The sequence below is a fragment of the Anser anser genome (genome assembly GCF_964211835.1).
Source record: "Anser anser genome assembly, chromosome: Z".
Classification (NCBI taxonomy): Eukaryota; Metazoa; Chordata; class Aves; order Anseriformes; family Anatidae; genus Anser; species Anser anser.
The window spans coordinates 52,935,531-52,956,205 of NC_139723.1; the positions used below are offsets into that span (position 1 = coordinate 52,935,531).

Consider the following 20,675-nt stretch of genomic DNA (forward strand, 5'->3'; position numbering starts at 1 on the left):
TGATTACAATATAGCTGGGAAAATATAATTGTTTTCATGTATATAGTAGAAGAATGTCCCAACCGTGTAATATTGATCAGATTGATAATAAAGTTAGCAGCACAAGAGAGTACATATGATTTGGCAGTATTGGTAACTTTATATCTACCCTAAATAGTATAACACTGTTGAGATTATTGGACTTCCTTACAACTGGTTAATCACATTTTATAGGTTACAGTTTTCCCTTCTGAAATGACCTGTAGCAAGTTTCTACTGTACGAACATATTACGGATAATATGAAATTTGTCTTTTGAATGTAATTCTGTGGTATAGGCAAAAATAAACTTGGTACCACAAACAGGCATTCACAAAGATTTTTACTGTTTTCCTTTCTTTGTTTTCAAACACACTACTGCTTTTGAGAATAAAAGTTAATGCAGCTGGAGTCATTTTTTTTCATTGTTAAATGTAGAAAACAGTGGTAAATTAATACCATCATATCTTTTCTCATCAGAAAGAATATCCAAAATATTTTCAATTCTATAGTGCTAGTCCTAGAAGTGGATTGACATAGTTTTATAAATCTGCCTCTGTGAGCTCTGATTCTAATTTTAAGATTATTTCATTTACATTCAACTTCATGAAAATGCTGCAGCCCTTGACAAACAATACCAAACAACAATGTGGATACAACTTACACCTTGTACAAAACTGCATGAGAGCCTTCATATAGCAACTGTCCATACGTTAAAAATCAGATATGATGAAATATCTCCATGGACTGGGCCTGTGATTCATAAGCAAGGATTATACCAATATGTTACAATAAGTTGTGTCTCACAGAAAATAAAATCTTATGCGCTCCTTTGATTACTTCCCACATGATATTTAAAGGTATCACTAAGTCAGAATGCATAAAGAGGATTCCTTGCCATCTTCCTTTCACCCCCACTACCACAAAGTTAGTGAAGCCACTAATCTACATAGATTCACCTTACATTTCCAAAGCCACTATAAGCCCATTCAGTTATCTGAAACAGCAGTATCATTTCCTTCATAGCTGAAATTCAGATATTTATTTTTTTCTCTTGTTTAAAAAGTCCAAAAATCAATGGAATCAATGTAGGGAAAACATATTAATTCTCCAGCTTTTATTTTCAGGCATAGCAAACTTTTTTTTTCTACGACATCTAGATTTTTTTAGCCCAGAACGAAGAAATTTCTAAGTTATTTACAATTCTTTAGCGATGTGCAAAGTAGCATTTATGCACCCTAGGTATGCATTCTTTTCTGTATATTCCAGCGCCCTAGCTGGAAGAAGAAGAGTCAGGGTCAGCTTGGATTTCTCTCACTCAGGGTCAGGTTAGGGAAAACAGTATTTTGGGGTCTTCCGGTGGGTGACGTGAAATCCTTGAGAATGTGTGTGCAGAACAGTTGTTTTAAATGCCACAGGAAGGAAAATACATTGGGTTTTTAGACGTGCCACTGGAAGGCATTCATTTACGTATGATTTTCCATAACTCATGTCAGTCACACATTGAGTCACAAACCTGTTTTCCATAGTAAAAGTTTCACTTACTAGGAAGCTCGATACACATGGAATGGGGATAGAGCCTGGTCACTTACATGTTATAAGATCTATCAAATAATTATTAAACTTGTATCTAAAGGAGTCTAGCAGCTTAATTTAGATTCCTATTTGTGGCTTACAGATAAAAATATATCTGCAGCTCTGGAAATTGTTCAACAACAACAGTATCTGTTAATAGAATTTCAGAGAAGGGCCATCTTGCTCTGCAGAATTCTGCTGCTCTCCTGCTAAGGAGTGCTTTCTTTTGTTAAGTATACATAGCAATAAGGTGTAAGATACTTCAGCAACCCTCCCGATCAGTTTTTATAGCACAAAACTTGACATGCATGCATATCTGCAGGATCTGCATTTAAGCGAGCACTTCCTGTTTTGAATGTATTGGCAATACTGAGACATGCAAACTGGGAACAGAACATCTGAAACATTAAAAATTTGCCTTCCATTACAAATGTAAACATTTTAAAAATATACATCAGAAGATGACTTCTATTCAGAAAAGTCAGATGAAGTGATCCCTGAACATTATAGGAAGCAATATTAATGCAACTCGGACCACTTCAAAAGTTAAAACCTTTTCAGACAGATGAGTAGTGGAGAGAAGACTTAACCAAGGAGGGCACAGTAATCGTGAGGCTGGATAATATTAATTCTAAACATTACTGACTCTAGGTGGGCCTGCCTAAGCAGGAGGGTTAGACCAGATGATCCCTTCCAACCCTAACAGTTCTGTGATTCTGTGATAACAAAGTCATTCTAAGGATGGAACAGAGGATACAAGTTAACAATGGTTAAAGTTACATAAGTTTTTACAATTTTAACAGCAATAATTGTAATGAATTACTCTGCATTAATCAAAGAAAAAGAAGTAGTCAGCTGAACTTGGTTTTTATAGCAACATTTTACTCCACCCAATGTCATGTTATAAAAGACTTCACTATTATATAAAGTTCTACATCATATCTACATACATCTACATCTATACTGAAATAGTAGAAGCAAGTTATAACGGTAGAAGTGTTTTCAGTGTCATAATTGTAGTGCTCCAACACTAAGTCAGGACTTCCTGAAAAAAAGAAGCATGACTTTACCTGGTAACTTACTGCAACTCACAGGATAAAAATGTATTCATAAGGTTGGCATGGAATACCTACAACGCAGACTGGACACACGTACATCCGTGGGCCCTGATGCACCCACGAGTGCTGGGGGAGCTAGCATGTGAGGCCACTCTATAATCTCTGTTCAGTCATGATGATTGGAAGAAATGCCTGAATATTAATGGCAAGCAAATGCCACTCCAGTCTTTAAGAAAGGTAGGAAGGAGGACTGAGAGAACTACAGGATGGTCATCCTTGCCTCAGTCCCTGGGTAGGTGATGGATTAGCTAATCCCGGAAACCATTTCCAGGCACATGAAGGACAAGAAAATCATCAGTAGAAGTCAGCATGAGCTCACCAGGGGGAAGTCATGCTTGACCAACCTGTTAAGTTTCTACAATGAAATGAGAAGCCTGACAGATCAGAGGAGAGCAGTAGATATTGTTTACGTGGACTACAGCAAGTCCTCTGTAAGATCCTCATGTACAAGCTGTTGATGTATGGGCTGGATGGGCAGACAGTGACCTGAAAACTGGCTGAATGACAGAGCCCAGAAGGCAGTGATCAGTGGTGCAAAGTTTACTTGGAAGCCAGTAACTTGAGGCTTACCCCATAGTGAGTCCAGTCCTATTTAACATCTTAATTAATGGTCAGGATGATGAGGAAGAATGTACCCTCAACAATTTATGACACAAAACTTGTAGGATTTTCATATAGATCAGACGGGCATGCTGCCATCCAGAGGGACCTCAACGGGATGTAATGAGCTGAAATTAACTTCATGATGTCTTAGAGGGAAAAGTGTGAAGTCCTGAATGTGGGGAGGAAAAACCCCATGTACAAATACATATGTATGGGGCCATCCAGCTAGAAAGCAGCTTGGCAGAAAAGGCACTGGTGGCTATGGTAGACAACAAATTGACCATTAGCCAGCAGTGTGGACTTGTGGCAAAGAAGGCTAATAGTGTCCTGGGTTGCATTAGAGAAAGTATTGCCAAGAACTTGAGGGAAGTAGTCCTTCCCCTACATTCAGCATTGGTAAGGCCACACCTGGAGCACAAAGTCCAGTTTTGCCCCCTTCCAGTACAAGAGAGACATGAACATATCAGAGAGAGTCCAGCAAAGAGCCACAAAGATGACTGAGGGCCTGAAGCACCCTTTCCTCTTATGAGGAAAGGCTCATAGAGCTGGGACTGTTCAGCCTGGAGGACAAAAGGCTCAGGGGAAATCTCATCAGTGTATGTAAATACCTGAAGGAAGGGTGCAAAGAGGATGGAGCCAGGCTCTTTTCAGTGGTGGTCAGGGACAGAACAAGAGGCAATGGGCACAAAAAGGAAAGCAGAGGTTCTGTCTGAACACCAGGAAATACTTCTTTACTACGCACATGATTGAGCACAAGAACAAGGTTGCATAGAGAATGTGTGGAGTATCCTTCCTTGGTCAAAAGCCATCTGGACATCTTGGGCAATTGGCTCTTGGTGGCTGTGCTTGACTGGAGTGACTAAATGGCCTCCGGATGTCCCTTCCAACTTCAACCACCATGTGATTCTGTGAGAAAGGATGCTTTTCTCCTGAAATTTTCCTGAAATTTGCAAGAGAGCCAAAGTCCTATTTTCAAGTGTAGTTTTCAATGGACAAGTTACATTAAGCCTCAGTACATCTAAGGAACTTTTTTGTTGTTGTTTAAGACAGCATCCTAGTCTAGAAATCCCAATAAATACTTTATCTATCTTTGAACTGAATCAGAAAATTTTGAAAAATAGAAGAAAGTGATATTCCCTGAGTAAAGGAACAAAGTATTTTAAATTTCAAATCCTGATTAGTTAGGAAATGGAACTCTGAATATTTTGAACATTTCGTACTTTGTCCTTTTGCCTGACTCCCCAGCCTGTTAAGACAAGATAAGAGCATTGCAAAACCGTATGCATAGCCACCTACTGGTGCTCCATTCTCTGAAGATAGGCAGATAAGCATGTAATTAGATAAAAAAAAAAACAAACGTGAAATTTAACAAAAATTAAACATGTTTTAAGTGAAATTAACAGATGATGTTTATTTCAAAGCAGGTGTAAGAAGAAGAAGGTTCTTATGACCTGTTCATAGATGTCTCATCTTTAATACGAAGGTACTCACAGGGCTACAAAGATGGTGAAGGGCCTAGAGGGGAAGATGTACGAGGAGTGGCTGAGGTCACTTGGCCTGTTCAGCCTGGAGAAGAGGAGGCTGAGGGGAGACCTCATCGTGGTCTACAGCTTCCTCACAAGGGGGAGTGGAGGGGCAGGTGCCGATCTCTTCTCTTTCATGACCCGAGGGAATGGTGTCAAGCTGTAACAGGGGAGGGTCAAGTTGGATATCAGAAAAAGGTTCTTCACCAAGAGGGTGGTCAGGCACTGGAACAGGCTCCCCAAGGGAAGTCGTCAAATCACCAAGTCTGTCGGAGTTTAAGAAATGTTTGGACTGTGCTCTTTGGACTCAGTCATATGGCCTGAAATTTTGTGTAGACCTGTGTGGAGCCAGGAGTTGGACTCAATCATCCTTGTGGGTCCCTTCCAACTCAGGATATTCTATGATTCTATGATTCATACATACTTCTGGCTCATGCTACAGGTTGGTGAAGCTGACAAACTTGGGTTGAGAGTGCAAACGAGACAAATTAATTTAATGTTGTTCATACACTACAAACTAGGGAACCGCAGGGCAAAATTGCAAAATTTAAGCTGTGCTTTCTTTCTTCCAATTAATCTTAAAAAGGATTGAGAACACTTAACATTAGAGATAGTCCTCCAGAAGACTCCCCCCAAACCAAAAAAAAATTAAAATAAAATAAAAATCAATATACTGTTTACTTTTGAATAACTTATAATTTCCTTGTGCTGTACACTACTTCTAGAAGCACAAATTTTAAGGCGCACAGTGTTTTACAATGCTTTAAAACAGCTTTTGCATGTACGAATTTATCAGACTGGAAGACTCCAATCTTCAGGAATACTTTATTTAACATAAAAATGGCATTGTACTAACTAGTACACAACAATCTTTAAGAAACATGATACATGACATGAGAAGAAAATTCAGCTTTTTTTAAAAAAAATTAATTTGAAACTTGTAGGTTACTCGAACTTCAGTTATCGGTTCAGTCATAATAGAAATATGTTACAGGAAATATACAGATCAGCATATGCAAATTAGCAGATCTCTCATCAAAGTTTTAATGTTTATTATACATTATAAAAATAGTATTTTTTTATTCCAAATTAAAGCACCATGCATGTTATCTTCCTTACCCTCAGTACTTCTCTAATGAGAATGAACACAGTTCGAAACAAACCATTTTTATGTGAATTATGAATTCTAAATAATTGCAAGTGAAAGTATGCATTCAAGGTTTTAGACTATTCTGAAGTTACCCAGTGATTAAGAACCAATTTCTATGTTTTAACTTCCATATAGTATGATTGACACAGGATCTTTCTGGGCTTGCTGTTATCCCAGAACTGCATCTCCTTTTTAGAGGGAATAAAGCTAAAGGAGACCTGGTGTGAAATGATGCTTACAAAAAGGTATCAGACTAACAGCCTGACAATGTAAGCATTTCATTTGTAACATCACATACAGCAGCCAGAATAACAAAATCATCTCCTTTACACAATGTGCTTTAAAACAAAAAGTATTAAAAAAGTCAAAATTAACATTTGCCTGTTAGGTTCTCCCTTCAGGAAATTCTTCAACTAGAAAGAATATTAGTAGGTAGTAAATTTACCTAAGGGCAACATATACAAAAAGATGAAAAAGAACAAGAGAAGGAATAATGAATGGGCTTCAGAAGAATGAAAGATTAACTTCAGTATAACAAGTTGTTTAGATGACAATCTGAAAAGACTGAGAATTCTATTTAGGGTACAGAATTTGGGTGAAGTACAGTGCAGGCAAAGGCAACTGGTGTCAAAATAAAACTCCACAGATTGAAGTTCTATATGTTTAATAGATAACCTATACAATGCCTGTTATTACTGCCTTGCTTCAAACTGACATAAAAAAGATTAGTTTAAAATGTTCACAAATTAAAACATACTCCAATTAATTTTCATTCTCAGAAGCAAGACTTCAGATTATTATAGATTTAGGTTATCTATATTTGGGGAAAAAGGATTAAAATTCACTTCCCCCATATATTTTAGCATTTGAAATCCCATTCTGTCTGCCCTGACCCATAGTCCAAAATGTCTAGTGGCAACATCAGTGGAGGATGTAAATAGAGCAGCTTTTCAGGCATCAGGAAAAAAACTCAAGGGAAACAGCATTCAGCAAAATTGCACTTTTGCAGCTGTTTGGCACTTCTTTAATGATCTATTCTCCTTGTATCTCATTTCGACACTAAACTTTTTGTTGGGTTCCATTCGAGCGTGGCATGCACAATTTAAATGTGCCAAAAAGCAGGTCAGTTCTGCTACAACTTTTTTTTTTTTTCCCAACCCAACATGATTCAGTGCCACACACGGGGCCTAACTTTATCCCCTTCGCTTCAATAACAATTACTTTACCCCGAAGTTCTCAGAGGATAGCCCAAGGGAATGAAGCTCTAAATAAAAGGCAAGATTCTCTACAAGAGGTAATGACATGACTTCCTACCAGAAAATTGAAAAGGGAGCTTTGAAATAGAGACTGAAAGGAAAGTACTTCTACTGGAAACCACAGTGGATGGGCATAACAACAATTGCCAAGGAAATTATTACAAAGTATACAAGTTTCAAAAATAACATTGATTTGGAAACTGACAGATTAAGACCATCAAGCAATGTGTTTGTTGGTACAATCACATAGAAAGAATCCTGATAATTTTACAGCAAAGAAGGTATCTGTACACTTTACTACTCAGTAATGGACCGTGCAAGCAAATTACCACTTCACGGGATTAAGAAAATGCAGATTTTTATAGGCTGACAATACTTACACGCAAAATACCATTCTCACTGTCTGTTGCACAAAGCCAAGCATACCTGCATGAAAGATATAAAGGAAAAACAATTGCTGCCCCGAAGAATGCACTGTTTAAGCTACAGCTAAAGGGATATGCTACCAATATATTATACCCCTACTCAAACTGCTGATACAAAAAGAATGTTTTAGTCTGTCAGGAGGGAAAATAATTTTCAAGAAAATGGTTTTGGCAAGAAAGAAATGAAAAGTGAAAGAATTTCTACACTGGTACATTTCTTTCAGCTTTCTCTTGCCACATATATTCTAGGCAGGGAATAAAGAGGGAAAGTTAGTCACTGAAAATAATAAACTCTAAGTGTGAGAATGTCCCCAGAATGAGCACAACATTCCACTAAGACGAACTAAACAGCAGCAGTTGTATTTTATTCTACTAAACAGTAGCAGTTTTATTCAAAAACCTACAGTGTCCTATCAAGCATTCAGTATTAAGGTAACACGAGATTAAAACATCATCAAAATTCATGTAAATGTCAAGTGCAGGTAGAAGCTGCTTGTAACTGGATCATGTTGCTTTTGGTCTATTGGAGTGACAACTTGCAACCAGAAGATGTAAAAAAGTTGAAGCACAGAATTCTATTTTTACAACAAAGTCTAAAGAAACAGAATCAATAAAGATAAGCTTATTCCTTCTGATTTTTATGGCACTCCTACATACCAGTAGGACATCTGGTATGCCCCCCCCAAAAAAAAAAACAGTGCTTTTTTTTCTAAATAAAAATTACCCAAACAGTAAGTCATAACTGTATAAAATCTAATGGATTAATTGTATTTGTATGTGTATGAGAAAAGTTTAAGGCAGGGAGAGAAGCACACATGAGGTTATTATCAGGAAAATCTGAAACAACCTCACATTGAATGTGAGTACTAGATCTGAATAACTTTTTTTCTTCTGAAATGCTGTGCACAAACTATCTAAACAAAGCAACTAACTCAAAGACTATTTGTCAACATACTACTAAAAATAAATTTACTGAAAATTAAAATACAGTTCCATCATTGGCTTTAAAAGGTACTCCATTAATTATTTAAGACCAATTTCAATTACTTTTAGTAAAGAAAATGCTCTGTGGGCAAATAGACGCTATTGAGACTTCTAATATATTTTTTTAGGACTCATGAAAAAATATCAATTTAGTTTTAACCCCTGTAGAAAAGGTCTGTTGCTGACTCCAACAAATGAATATTATCATCCTCCAAAAGGTAGGTTCAGTATAGAGATTTCCTTAAATATTTTGACTAGAGCTATGAAGGGATATAGATTATTCCTTTCTGGCCACAGGAAGCAGCTTGTCAACCACAGAATATCCCAAGTTGGAAGGGATATAGATCATCTAGTCTAACCCCTAGTTTTAGGTTAAAACATCTTCAAACTGAATTAAGATAAAAAATAAAATAAAATAAAATATGCAATCAGAGGGAAATCTGTCCACCTCGTATTTTCCATGCAAAAAGATGGAGATAATCTATGCTGTAGTTACCATTTGTTAGGAGTGACAAAGGTCCATTCCAGCAGATTGAGTGGATATGAGAACTGCTATTATGTGGTTCATATATAAACAACCATTACTATGTCTATATTCATATCAGGTTGTAGGTGAATGCCCTGATCTAATGGAACCCAGGAACTAGAATGCTACAAAGTTTTGTGATATAGTCACTTCATTTCCCCTGCTTTTTTATGAAGTGCTCATGGTAGTACTGTGTTCTAATTCAACAAAAATATTTCATCCTACTTAATGCAATGTTTTCTGATTTTGTCAGGAAGCCTGAAAGTATACTTGTTACCCTGAATAGCAAACCAATCTTTCACTTCTGTCTCTCACCCCAAAATCAGTTATGTGCATAAATTCATTATGCCAGCATACAAAAAAGCACCACTCAGTCTCAGACATACCAAGTAACGATGAAGCAATGATCTAGAAAAACTTAACTGCAGTCTTCAGATAAATGAACAAACTCTAATGCCCATAGCCACATACAGAATGGACAAGTGTTCTCCATTCATTCTGTCTAAACTCAGTGATATCACTAATCTGCTTCATACCAAATTTTGTATTAAAACAAAACAAAACAAAAAAACATAGGGATGGCTAGGTCTTCACTCAGACTTGATTTCAAGACTTGATTCCTGATTTACACCATGAAAATGTTTTATTAGAAACTGCAGGGACAATGTCTCTTGTCGCAAAACCTGAATTGTCAAAGGAAATTGTATGAGCACAGGGTCTACTACTGACCTTCACAATGAACAAACACATTAGCATTCTTTGTTCCAAAACAGAAGTTGGAAAATACAGACAACATCTGACAAATGTGGTACTGACACCAAGGTTGATCATTGGCTATCCTTAAGCTTAGTATGAAATAAATATTTTCCTCCCAAGCCTTGCTTTTAACCATCATAGTCTGAAGAAGAATGGATAAAATAGTCCTCGTCATCTCTGAATGTCTAGTTCTACCAACAATGTATGCATAGCTGAAGAAAACCCTTGTCAAGAAAAAATCTGTTTGCCTACCTTTATGGTATTGGTCATATAGAAGATGGATTACCTCAACTCTGAAGGGTAAATCTCAATCAACACGTGATAAAAACTTGTGGATGAGTAAGACACCACTATACACGAGTCTGGTTTTAAGTCCCTTCTCTGCAAGAGGTCAGCAAGCTAAGTGAGAAAGTTGCTCACTTGTAACAGCTTTAAAGACGAAGACAAGAGACAACTCTTCCGTTGGCAAAGCTCCAGTTGTCCTCACTCAGACAAACAATTTAAAGACTTGTTCTCTGATGAGCTTTTTTAGATAAAACTTCAGAAGACACTGATTTTCTGATTTGTCTTCAGCAAATGCACCAAGTGATTTTGTATTATATGGAAAAATATCATCAGATTGCAGAATAGAATTTAAATAATTAGGTTGGGAGTCTGGCAAATAAGGTCCATTCCCTTGTCTGGCCAATAGTCAACAACTGGATCCAACTCCTTAGAAGCATAAGAGGAGAAGATACAGTGACATTTTGAACTGTGTCTATAAAGCTGGATGTTTATAGGAACACTGAAAGGAGAAGACGAAGGAGGATTGTCCTTGGTGAGATTAATTTGTCTAGACAGCATAAAGTATTATTTAACAGTAGGATGAGAATTAAAATACCCTAGGACAAAGTGTTAAAATACACTAGAGCAAAGTCTTATAACTAGATGGAGAAAGTCCTTTTTATGTCACTCTTTCACCAGATTTGGTAATGACTGCAGGCACTGCAGCTTCATGCATTTGTGTGGTGACCTTAAAGGAAGATCAATCAGAGGGACTACTTCTAACCCACAGGTTTCAGGCTGTCATAACTTATAAACACTGTAGAGGACAGCATTTTCCAAACTACCTTTCACGTTAATTATTTCAGAAGCACACTTCTTCCTTAGTCATTTTTCAGAACTTTACAACTACAGATTTATGAGCTACTATGCTTATGCATGTCAGTAACATAGAGAAATCACTTCCGCTACTTACCAAATGTAGAAACTATTAAATATTTTTAGTGTTTTTCACCTTCTTGTAATTTGGAAATCATGAAAAAAATAACTGCTGATGGAGTGGGAGAGAAAGGTAGGATCACAGAATCATATAATGGCTTGGGTTGGAAGGGACCTTAAAGATCATCTAACTCCAGCCCTCCTGACGTAGGCAGGGATGCCACCCACTAGATCAGGTTGGCCAAAGCCCCATTCAGCGTGGCCTTGAGCACCTCCAGGGATGGGGCATCCACAGCTTCTCTGGGCAACCCGTTCCAGGGCCTTACTTGCCTTACAGTGAAGAATTTCCTCCTAATGTCTGATCTAAGTCTATCCTCTTTTAGTTTAAGACCATTTCCCCTTGTCCTGTTATCTCTCCAAGTAAAAAGTCCTTCTCCACCTTTTTTATAACACCCCTTTAAGTATTGAAAGGCTGAAATGAGGTCTCCCCAGAGCCTTCTCTTCTCCAGGCTGAATAGCCCCAATTCTCTCAGCCTTTCGTCATACAAGAGGTCCTCCAGCCCTCTCATCATCTTTGTAGCCCTCCTCTGGACTTGCTCTAACAGATCCACATATTTCTTGTGCTGGGGGCCCTACACCTGGATGCAGCACTCCAGGTGGGGCCTCACAAGGACAGAGCAGAGGGGGACAATCCCCTCCCTCCACCTGTTGGCCACACCTCTGTTGATGCAGCCCAGGACGCAGTTGGCCTTCTGGGATGCAAGCACTCACCACTGGCTCACGTCGAGCTTTTTGTCTACTAGAATCCCCAAGTCATTCTCTGCAGGGCTGCTCTCAGTGACTTCTTCCCCCAGTCTGTGCTCTTGTCTGGGGTTGTCCCAACCCAGGTGCAGCACCTTGCACTTGGGATGTTGAACCTAATGTGATTCAGATGGTTCCACTTCTCCAGCCTGTCCAGGTCCCTTTGGATGGCATCCCTTCCTTCTGTTGTATCAACTACTCCACTCAGCTTGGTGTCATCTGCAAACTTGCTGAGGGTGCACTCAAATCCATCATCTATGTCACTGAAGATATTGAAAAGCACCAGTCCCAAGACAGACCCCTGAGGGACACTGCTTGTCACCAGCCTCCACCTGGACATAGAACCATTGACCACTAATCTCTGGGGGCAGCCATTGAGCCAATTCCTTATCCACTGGATGGTCCACTCTTCAAAGCCATATCTTTCCAATATAGAGATTAGGATGTCATGCAGAACCATGTCAAAGGCCTTACAAAAGTCCAAGTAGATAACATCAGTCTGTCTTCCCTTGTCGACTGATGCAGTCGCTCCACCATAGAAGGCCACCAGATTGGTCAGGCACAATTTGCCCTTGGTGAAGCCATGCTGGCTGTCCTGGATCACCTCCTTGTCCTGAGTGTGCCTTGACATTGTCTCCAGGAGGATCTGTTCCGTGATCTTCCCAGGCACAGAAGTGAGGCTCACTAGTCTGTAGTTCCTCAGGTCTTCCTTTCTTCCCTTTTTAAAAAGGGGAGTGATGTTTCCCTTTTTCCAGTCACTGGGGACTTTGCCTGACTGCCATGATTTTTCAAATATGATGGAGAAAGGCTTGGCAACTACATCAGTCAGTTCCCTCAGGGCCCTGAGATAAATGTCATCAAGCCCCATCGGCTTGTAGTTGTTGTGTCAGGCCCAGCTCCTGCCTAGAAGTTTGGGGACTCAAAGAGTTGTGGGAAGCTTAACCACCAGTGAAGACTGAGGCAAAGAAGTTGTTCAGCTGTCTGCCTTCTCCACATCTGTTGTTACCAGTTCACCATCTTCATTTGTCAGAGGCAGTACGCTCTCATTAGTCTTTCTTTTGCAGCCAATGTACCTCTAGAACCCCTTCTTGTTATTCTTTGCGTCCCTCACCATGTTTAGTTCTGTCAGTGCCTTGGCTTTCCTGATCCCTTCCCTGCACATCTGGACAGCATTTCTGTATCCTTCCCAGGGCACATGGCCCTGTTTCCACCATCTGTGCATTTCCTTCTTTTGACTAAGTTTGACCAGCAGGTCCTTGTTCAACCATGCTGGTTTCCTACCATCTCTGCTTGATTTATTACATATGGGAATACAGAGCTCATGTTCTCCAAGGAAAATATCCTTAAAGAGTTTCCAGATCTGATCAGATCCTCTGTCCCTAAGGACTGTGTCCCATGGGAACTCATCCACTAGTTCTCTGAACAGCTGGGAGTTGGCTCTTCTGAAGTTCAGGGTTCTGACTTTACTCTTAGCCAGGCCCATATCCCTCAAGACCACAAACTCAACCAGGGCATGGTCACTGCAACCCAGGCTTCCTCCAATCTTAACCTCTTTAATGAGCTCTTCTGCACTGGTGAGCAAACCAGTTCCAGTAACTCTTCTTCTCTGGTTGGTTTGTCTTATACCTGGACAAGGACGTTGTTCTCAGTGCACTCCAGGAGTCTTCTGGATTGCTTACTGCCTGCCACATGGCTTTCCCAGAAAACATATGGGTGGTTGAAGTCCCCCAGGAGGATGAGAACCTGTGAGCACAATGTTTCTTGTAGTTGGAGCAAGAAGGCCTCATCCACAGGCTCCCCTTGGTCGGGTGACCTGTAGTAAACCCCAACCACAAGGTGTCCTTTGTTGGTCTGATCCTTGATTTTTACCCACAGGCTCTCAACCTGCTCTGGGCTGTTTTTTAGAGGATAATATGACAGATGATGCCAAAGCACAGGTACTATAAAGAAGATGAACTGGGAATAATTATGCACTCTTTCTTTTAATACAAGAATGAGAAACCATTTGCAAAACAAACATAAAATATTTTTTCAGAAAGTACATAATTAATACGTTAGTCCTTTCCACAAGTCATATGAATGCTTAACTTTACATGGATTCAAAAAGCAATGGAACAATAAATGGAGAAGAAGAAGAAAAAACAAAAACATTGAAGGCCACTGAATACAGAAGCATGACCTTTGTTTCAGGAGGTCCTTGAACTAAAATGTTGGAGAATGGGAGAGATTTTGGAGACATTGTTGTCCTGTTTCTTATACTTTTCCTTTGTTTACCCCTGTCTAACCAGTTTATAAGCAGGAACAACCAGATTTACTGTTATTCTATGTGCCCTCTAGGCGTTAAATGTTTACTCAGTCCCACTACCTATTTCCCAAAGGACTAAAATCTGCAGCAAGTCTCACACAGAATAAATGCAGAACAAATCAAGCATCCAGAGTAGTGACCTTTGCCAACGTACAGACAAACATCACATTTTGACATGTAGAAGACTCACTGCTCAGAATCCACTCTCATGGTCTTTGCAAGCAGTTGTAAAAACTTCAGAATTTAAACTTCAACTTGTAACCTTTATCTTTGCACAATATTAAATTTATTTTTAAAAGGGGATGATTGCTTTGAGAATGGGAATCTGGCTGGAAAGAAACTCTGGCACTGTAGACAGTAGCAAGGGCATCATGCTTTGCTCTCTAATCTTTACCTTTAGTGTTATGTGTCATGATCAGGAAGAGGAGGACACACTAATGGGTATATGTCCCATTCTAACATAATCTGCCTCTGAACAGAAAGAACTCCAAACTAAATTATAGTCTTCAAGCACTAAGTGGGCACTGAGAGTTTGCCCCACAGATGGAGTGGGCGACTGATTTCTCCTCATCTTTATTTTAGAACCGTATTTTGTCAAAACTGATTATGATGTGGATGCCATTCAAAGGACTTTGAATATGAGTTCTATCAAAGTTCCAGGACAATAAATAAATGGTGGTCTTTCCATGGATATTATCTTTTCAGAAGCCATGAAACACTCAGTCCTTTTCAGGTGAACTTGCCAACATGCAAGCTGTGTATCCCTATTATTCAGGTTTACAAAACAGTTCTCTACTCATCCTTCCATTAATTTAGCACTCTCCAGTCCTCTCCCTTTTCTCTCTAGCCCTTAATTTCTTACCACCATTTTGCTTCTGTGGAAGAGACCATGACAAGCTAAGGGTTAAAGAAGATTACAATAAAATTGGGTGCTGCAGTGGACAGCATTCAATAAAAATGAGTGCCCTATTTCAGACGATTTTGTCTTAGAACGCTTACAGCAATAGTACTTACCAATTTTAAAAAATGAACACTTTTAACAGTCTAATGAAAGCATTGGACTTTGTGACCTTAGGATTCTAACAGTACCTATCACTAGACCATCAACCAATTCAGCAAGTGAAAAATCAGGACAATAGTTTCAAAGTACTTCATTAGCATTGCTGCAAGATAAGTACATAAAAGAGAAAACTCACTGGTAACAAGATATGTGAATTTATGAGACAAAGTTTATTAATACATATATATATACATTGGTTATATGTATTTATTATATATATAGGCAATGAATTAATGACAAATTGGTAGAATTTGGGGTAAAAAAAAAAAAAAGTTAACTTTTAATCCTTTTAAAACTTGTCCTCTTGGAATTTCACTTGAGTGGTATACCACTTAGGATGTTATCCCGGCCTATTTCTTAAATATAGGACAATTGTGAAATTAACACAAGACCTATTTTTTTATACCTAGTTTTATATTCTGAAAGGTTTACTGTGTTTTTCTTAATCCTTAAGTTGCATATTCATTGCTATATTTTCCTCTAACTGCTGTCACTTATATTGTCATGCAGAAGGGCAAATCAGGGTCAGTTTATGTAAGCGGCATCAATCTGAAAAACTTCATCAGTCTTTATTTCAAGGCATTATGCAAAGAAAACTGACATTAAGAGAGCCTTAACTGACAGCAAATGAAATCAATCAGCAAATCACTAAGCCATAATAAACTCACTCAAGTTGTAGATAACCCTTCCTTTTCCAGGTCTTCAACTACAAGGCCCACCAAATGCAGTATCTGGGCAGAAATGTCTCCCTTGATGCCGATACAAAATTCTTGCACTAATATAGTGTATTATTTCTTTTTTTTTTCTCTGTAAGTGATCAGTAAGAATAACAAATGTTTGGGGAGATGCTTTGTAATGACGGAATACTAAGCAGTTAAGTGAAAAACGAGTAAACAAAAGATTTAGCATTTAAGAGTGTTTTTTTTTTTTTACTTTAAATGTAATTAATATAAAATGTTTTGACTCTGTTCTTGCTACTAAGATATTTCTGTAATTAACTTTGTTTTATTAAATCCTATTGTATAGGCTCACTTGCCTAGCACTTGTTAGTTTTTGAAATTAAAACAACCAGCATGAAAAGTAAGGCTCCAGACAATTCCTAATCTTTCATGATATTCACTTCATGAATTCCTTTTGCAACCCACATGATTATTGGCAGTTTAACAGCTGTGCTTCTGAATGGGCTTATCTGTGTTACAACAGCATACAATGCAGACAATATCAAACAATACAGTCACATCCAAGCTATGGAGTGGCTATCTGATACAATGACTCCTTTTCCTAAGATCCTGCACAGAGATAACCTCATGAGTACCTGAGAAAAAATGTCAAACAAACAAGGTGCTGTGATAACTATTTGTTATTTTCTGTTATTGGACAATGCCTTTTTTTTTTTTTTTTTTTGTAATTACAGCATTTAGGAGATTGCAGTCATTGACTGAGGCAGCTTTGGATACATATTGAGATCATCATGTCTACTGAGTGAACTTCCTTACATATCAGCACAGGTTTCATCTTAACAGATTACCCACATACCACAATTAGAAATGTATGAAAAATTCTAAGTGGACAAAGGCAGATATTTACACAACTGCTTGAAAGGGTCAAAAAAGAAATTTCTCCATTAAGAGAGGTTAAATGATTATACACTAACTTTGGCATTCAAGATAATCAGCATCAGATCTCGACTGTAAGTTTTTACAAAATTAATAATGCTTACAAAAAAGGCTGGATAAAAGTTAGTGCATTCACAGGCATAAAGATACAGCTTTCAGTATTTGATTAATTGATGATTACAGATACTGACTTTGATATTTACTGTCCCTAAGTGTCAAAGACTTAACAGGACTGGGGTGTAATCAATGTATCAGCTACTACAAAGCCTTCTAACAAGGGTTCTTCATTTAGTCCCTAGCTGTTTATTAGAATGAAGTAAGGCAAGGTGAGAAACAAAAAAGTGAAAGTTGGCTGAGAAAGTGACGGAAAGAGGCTAATGATAAGGACGGGGGCAACTGGGGAAAGGAGAGAGAGTAACAGAATGCCCATTGAGGACAGGGAGCAAAAAACAGCCAGAAGAAATGATGTGAAAAGAAGAGTAAATTGGGAACACAATCAGCAGAAAGAAAAAGTGATGTGAAACTCAAACCATAAGTCAGATTTCCAGCATCACTGATGCTTTGAAGATGCTTCACCTATTTATGTTATGTGTTGTGTTGGGCAAATGTACATTATTGTTATGTTTCATTAACAAATGTGCAACAAATGTAGTAATCTAAACAGTAACAAATACAGTCTTCTAACTCCTCAGATTTTCAAGGCTGCATTATTTAATAAGGTTATTATCAAAACCAGCCTTTCCCAAAGAGAAGCTTCTACCATTGCCGTCACAGAAACATCCTGGAACAACTCAGGGGAGATTTTGGGCACCTCTGGTTATGTTACACTAATGAGAAACCTTGTAAGGTGGTTTATCCTTGTGCCAGAAGCAACCTCTCTTGTAATGGAGAGGAATATAAATTCCTCTCTTGGAATTTGGATCCAAGGAGCATACAATTCATTTGAATACCACAGAATACAATGCAGGATTCTCATAATATCAGACCATCACCAGCAGCACCTAAATAATCCAAAAAGGTTTATGTATAGTCTATAAAGAGTGCTTTCTGCCAGGTCAGGTGCATGAATACATCCAAAATACATAACTGTGCAGTCAAATATACATGCTCACAAGGAATACTGTCTTTAAAGGAGTTATAGTTACAATAACTTATGCTAAAATGGCTTCTAAATACTTATAGTCACAATGCAACCTATCTGGAGACACGACTCCAGATAACAGCTGAACACATTCAAGGAGATGCTAGAATTCTTCATGTTAAATCTCTTCAATCTGGTCATTCAGATTTTATTTAGATGTTAATTATTGCTCCTTAAGCATTGCATCAACTTTATTTTTAGTACAATGGAATTTGCAAAAGATCAGAGTTGCAGAAGGTGTAATTCCACTCTCATGAGTTTAGTGCACTTATTTATAAGCATTTCAACTCATGGTGCAAGTACAAAGTATCATGATATTAATAAATAATCTTTTTTTTTCTTTAAACAATATATTAGAAGGCAGGCTGGTGGTCAGTCCAGAAGCAGCACATTTTGACAGTAGGTAGGAAATTAGTTCTTTTGGAGAGGAGAAGAAAAGAGGAGGAGGGCAGCCCAGGTTCTGTTGACAGCGTATGTTGAACTCCAGGAGAACGAAGACACAGTTTTACCCAGTAATAAGCTGAGCAGTCAGATTCCAGAAGAGGCACCATTCTGGCCTCTGTAATAAAATGGATAGTTCCTTCTATGGGTGAAATGGAGGAAATAAAAAGAAAGCAATAGAAGTGTTTGCATGTTACGTGCATGCATATATAAATACACTACCTTCAAGATTCCGTCGAAAAGTTTTCTCCTCTTCAAGATATTAAAACAAAACAAAAAGGCTCCAAAACAAGATTTACAAAATCTTTACAAGATTTACAAGTACACAATTTAAAATACTAGCAACTTAGTTTTCAAGCCACTCCACAATTAATTCATGTCATTAAGTCCTCATACCAGAGCTAGATGTAATGTTTGAAAGATTTGGCCTATGCAGATGATGAAATCTGATGATAGAATTATGACACCTTTGAAATCACTTGCTTCCTCAATTTGGAAAGAAATTTTTAGTTGACAAGCAAACATGGGAATGGAAGTGTTTTTTATTTTGAGAAAAAACACCAGCAGAACTATGTATTATCTTTTAAGTTCTAAACTCTTATGCATAAATCTAACATTAATGAACAAGTGAAAATGCATACAAATTAAGACACGCCTTAAACTTTAAACTACATTTATGTTTGCCTGATTAATTAGAAGACCTACAACACCATCAGATAACACATGTCAACATCACATTTGAATATATAATTTACATAAAATAAATGGTAGGAACCTATGCTTCATAAATTTATAATTATGTGTTAACACTAATGATAGGTCAGTACTTGACTACATTACTACCACCACTATAAGCTGTAATGTTATTACTGCAGTTTTCATTTCAAATTACCTCAAAACACCAGAAAAACCAAAAGAAGTATATGTAAATCCCCAGGTGGACTTCCTAAACCTGTATGAGCAGACTAACACACACTGAAAACAGAGGGAGAACAAGACAGGGAGGGAAAAGGAGGAACCCAAAAGAGTGAGAGGGGCAGAGCAGGGACAGAGAGCAGAACAGAGGGATAGCAAACAAGACAGAGTGAGGGAGACAGAGACGGAACGGTCAAAACAGGCACAGAGTGGAGAGGCAAGCGAAGAATCTGAGACACAGCAACAGGCAGAAACGGAGGAAGGGAGAGAAGGAAAGAGAAGAAGGGAGGCAGCAAGCATGTGCATGCAGCAAAGAGCGTGCATGCAGCAGAGAGCACACATGGCAGAGAGAGAGTACGCGTGCAGCAGAGAATGTGCACACACAGTGAAAGAGGCAGAGACACAAAAGAGAGGGAGACAAAGAGAGAGAGGCAGGCAGGCAGAGCACAAGAAAACTTTTCTGTCTCGAACACACCTGGAGGAGAGAAAGCAAACCACAAGTATATAGTAACTATTTCAAAATTAAGGGAGAGCTTAGTAATGAAAAATAAATATATTTACTCAAATCACTCATAGCCCAGGTTTATAACGAAGTACAATTTTATTAAAATGCAGATTTCCTACAGCCAGATCGTCATTCTCACACCTCAGGTAAAGGGCAGCACATAAAGCAATGTTTTCTCCTAAGACATATAAAAGCTGACAAATACAGACATAGGTATGTGCATCCCTTCTATACAAGAAGCCTACCAATAGTCTTGTCCTCACATCCCCTTTGCTTTGCACCACATAAATACACCAAGTAGGCAAATTCTCATTAATTTCACTGACAAAACTCACATATTTTGGAGTCTCTAATTCATATAATTCCTGCAAAACAGCAACATAAGTTCATCTCTGAACGTCAACTCTGTTCTAAAACAACACCTAGAACCTGTATCATGTCTTTTAGCAACCAAATATTAGAGGAGGAGGAAGGCCCTCCCCATGCCAAATATTGACCAAAAGCAAACAACCACAAATTAAAAGGGCCAATTAATAAAATGTGCAAATGGAGACATTTCAGACAGAGGTTAAGGTAGTTCCCATGACACAGAAAATGATTACTCTTTCTCTAATTGAACATCTGCTGGCAGCTACCACGTGTGAACATCAGTGGTTGTCTGATCACATAGCCATACACATGTGCTCTAAATGGTATCTTTTGGAGAAGCTGTGGATATGATTCTGACAACTGCAGCTAGTTTCTAGTTGTCACAATTT

The 20,675-nt window shown here is 38.3% G+C and overlaps 1 protein-coding gene across 6 annotated transcripts in view; it reads right to left on the reverse strand.

The window, feature by feature from the left end:
- The window catches only part of CCDC171 (coiled-coil domain containing 171), a 171,289-nt gene that overhangs the window by 25,297 nt on the left and 125,317 nt on the right, over positions 1–20,675 (reverse strand). For 2 of the 6 annotated variants that reach the window (XM_083816336.1, XM_083816341.1), the window contains one exon: positions 7,623–7,668. The exons of 2 other annotated variants lie outside the window; for them this stretch is intronic. In XM_083816336.1, coding sequence (XP_083672462.1) covers positions 7,623–7,668 — 46 coding nt within the window. Of the gene's footprint in view, positions 1–715; positions 771–7,622; positions 7,669–16,672; positions 18,616–20,675 lie in introns of those variants that run through there. 2 more of the 6 variants (XM_083816337.1, XM_083816339.1) reach the window with 2 other exon arrangements.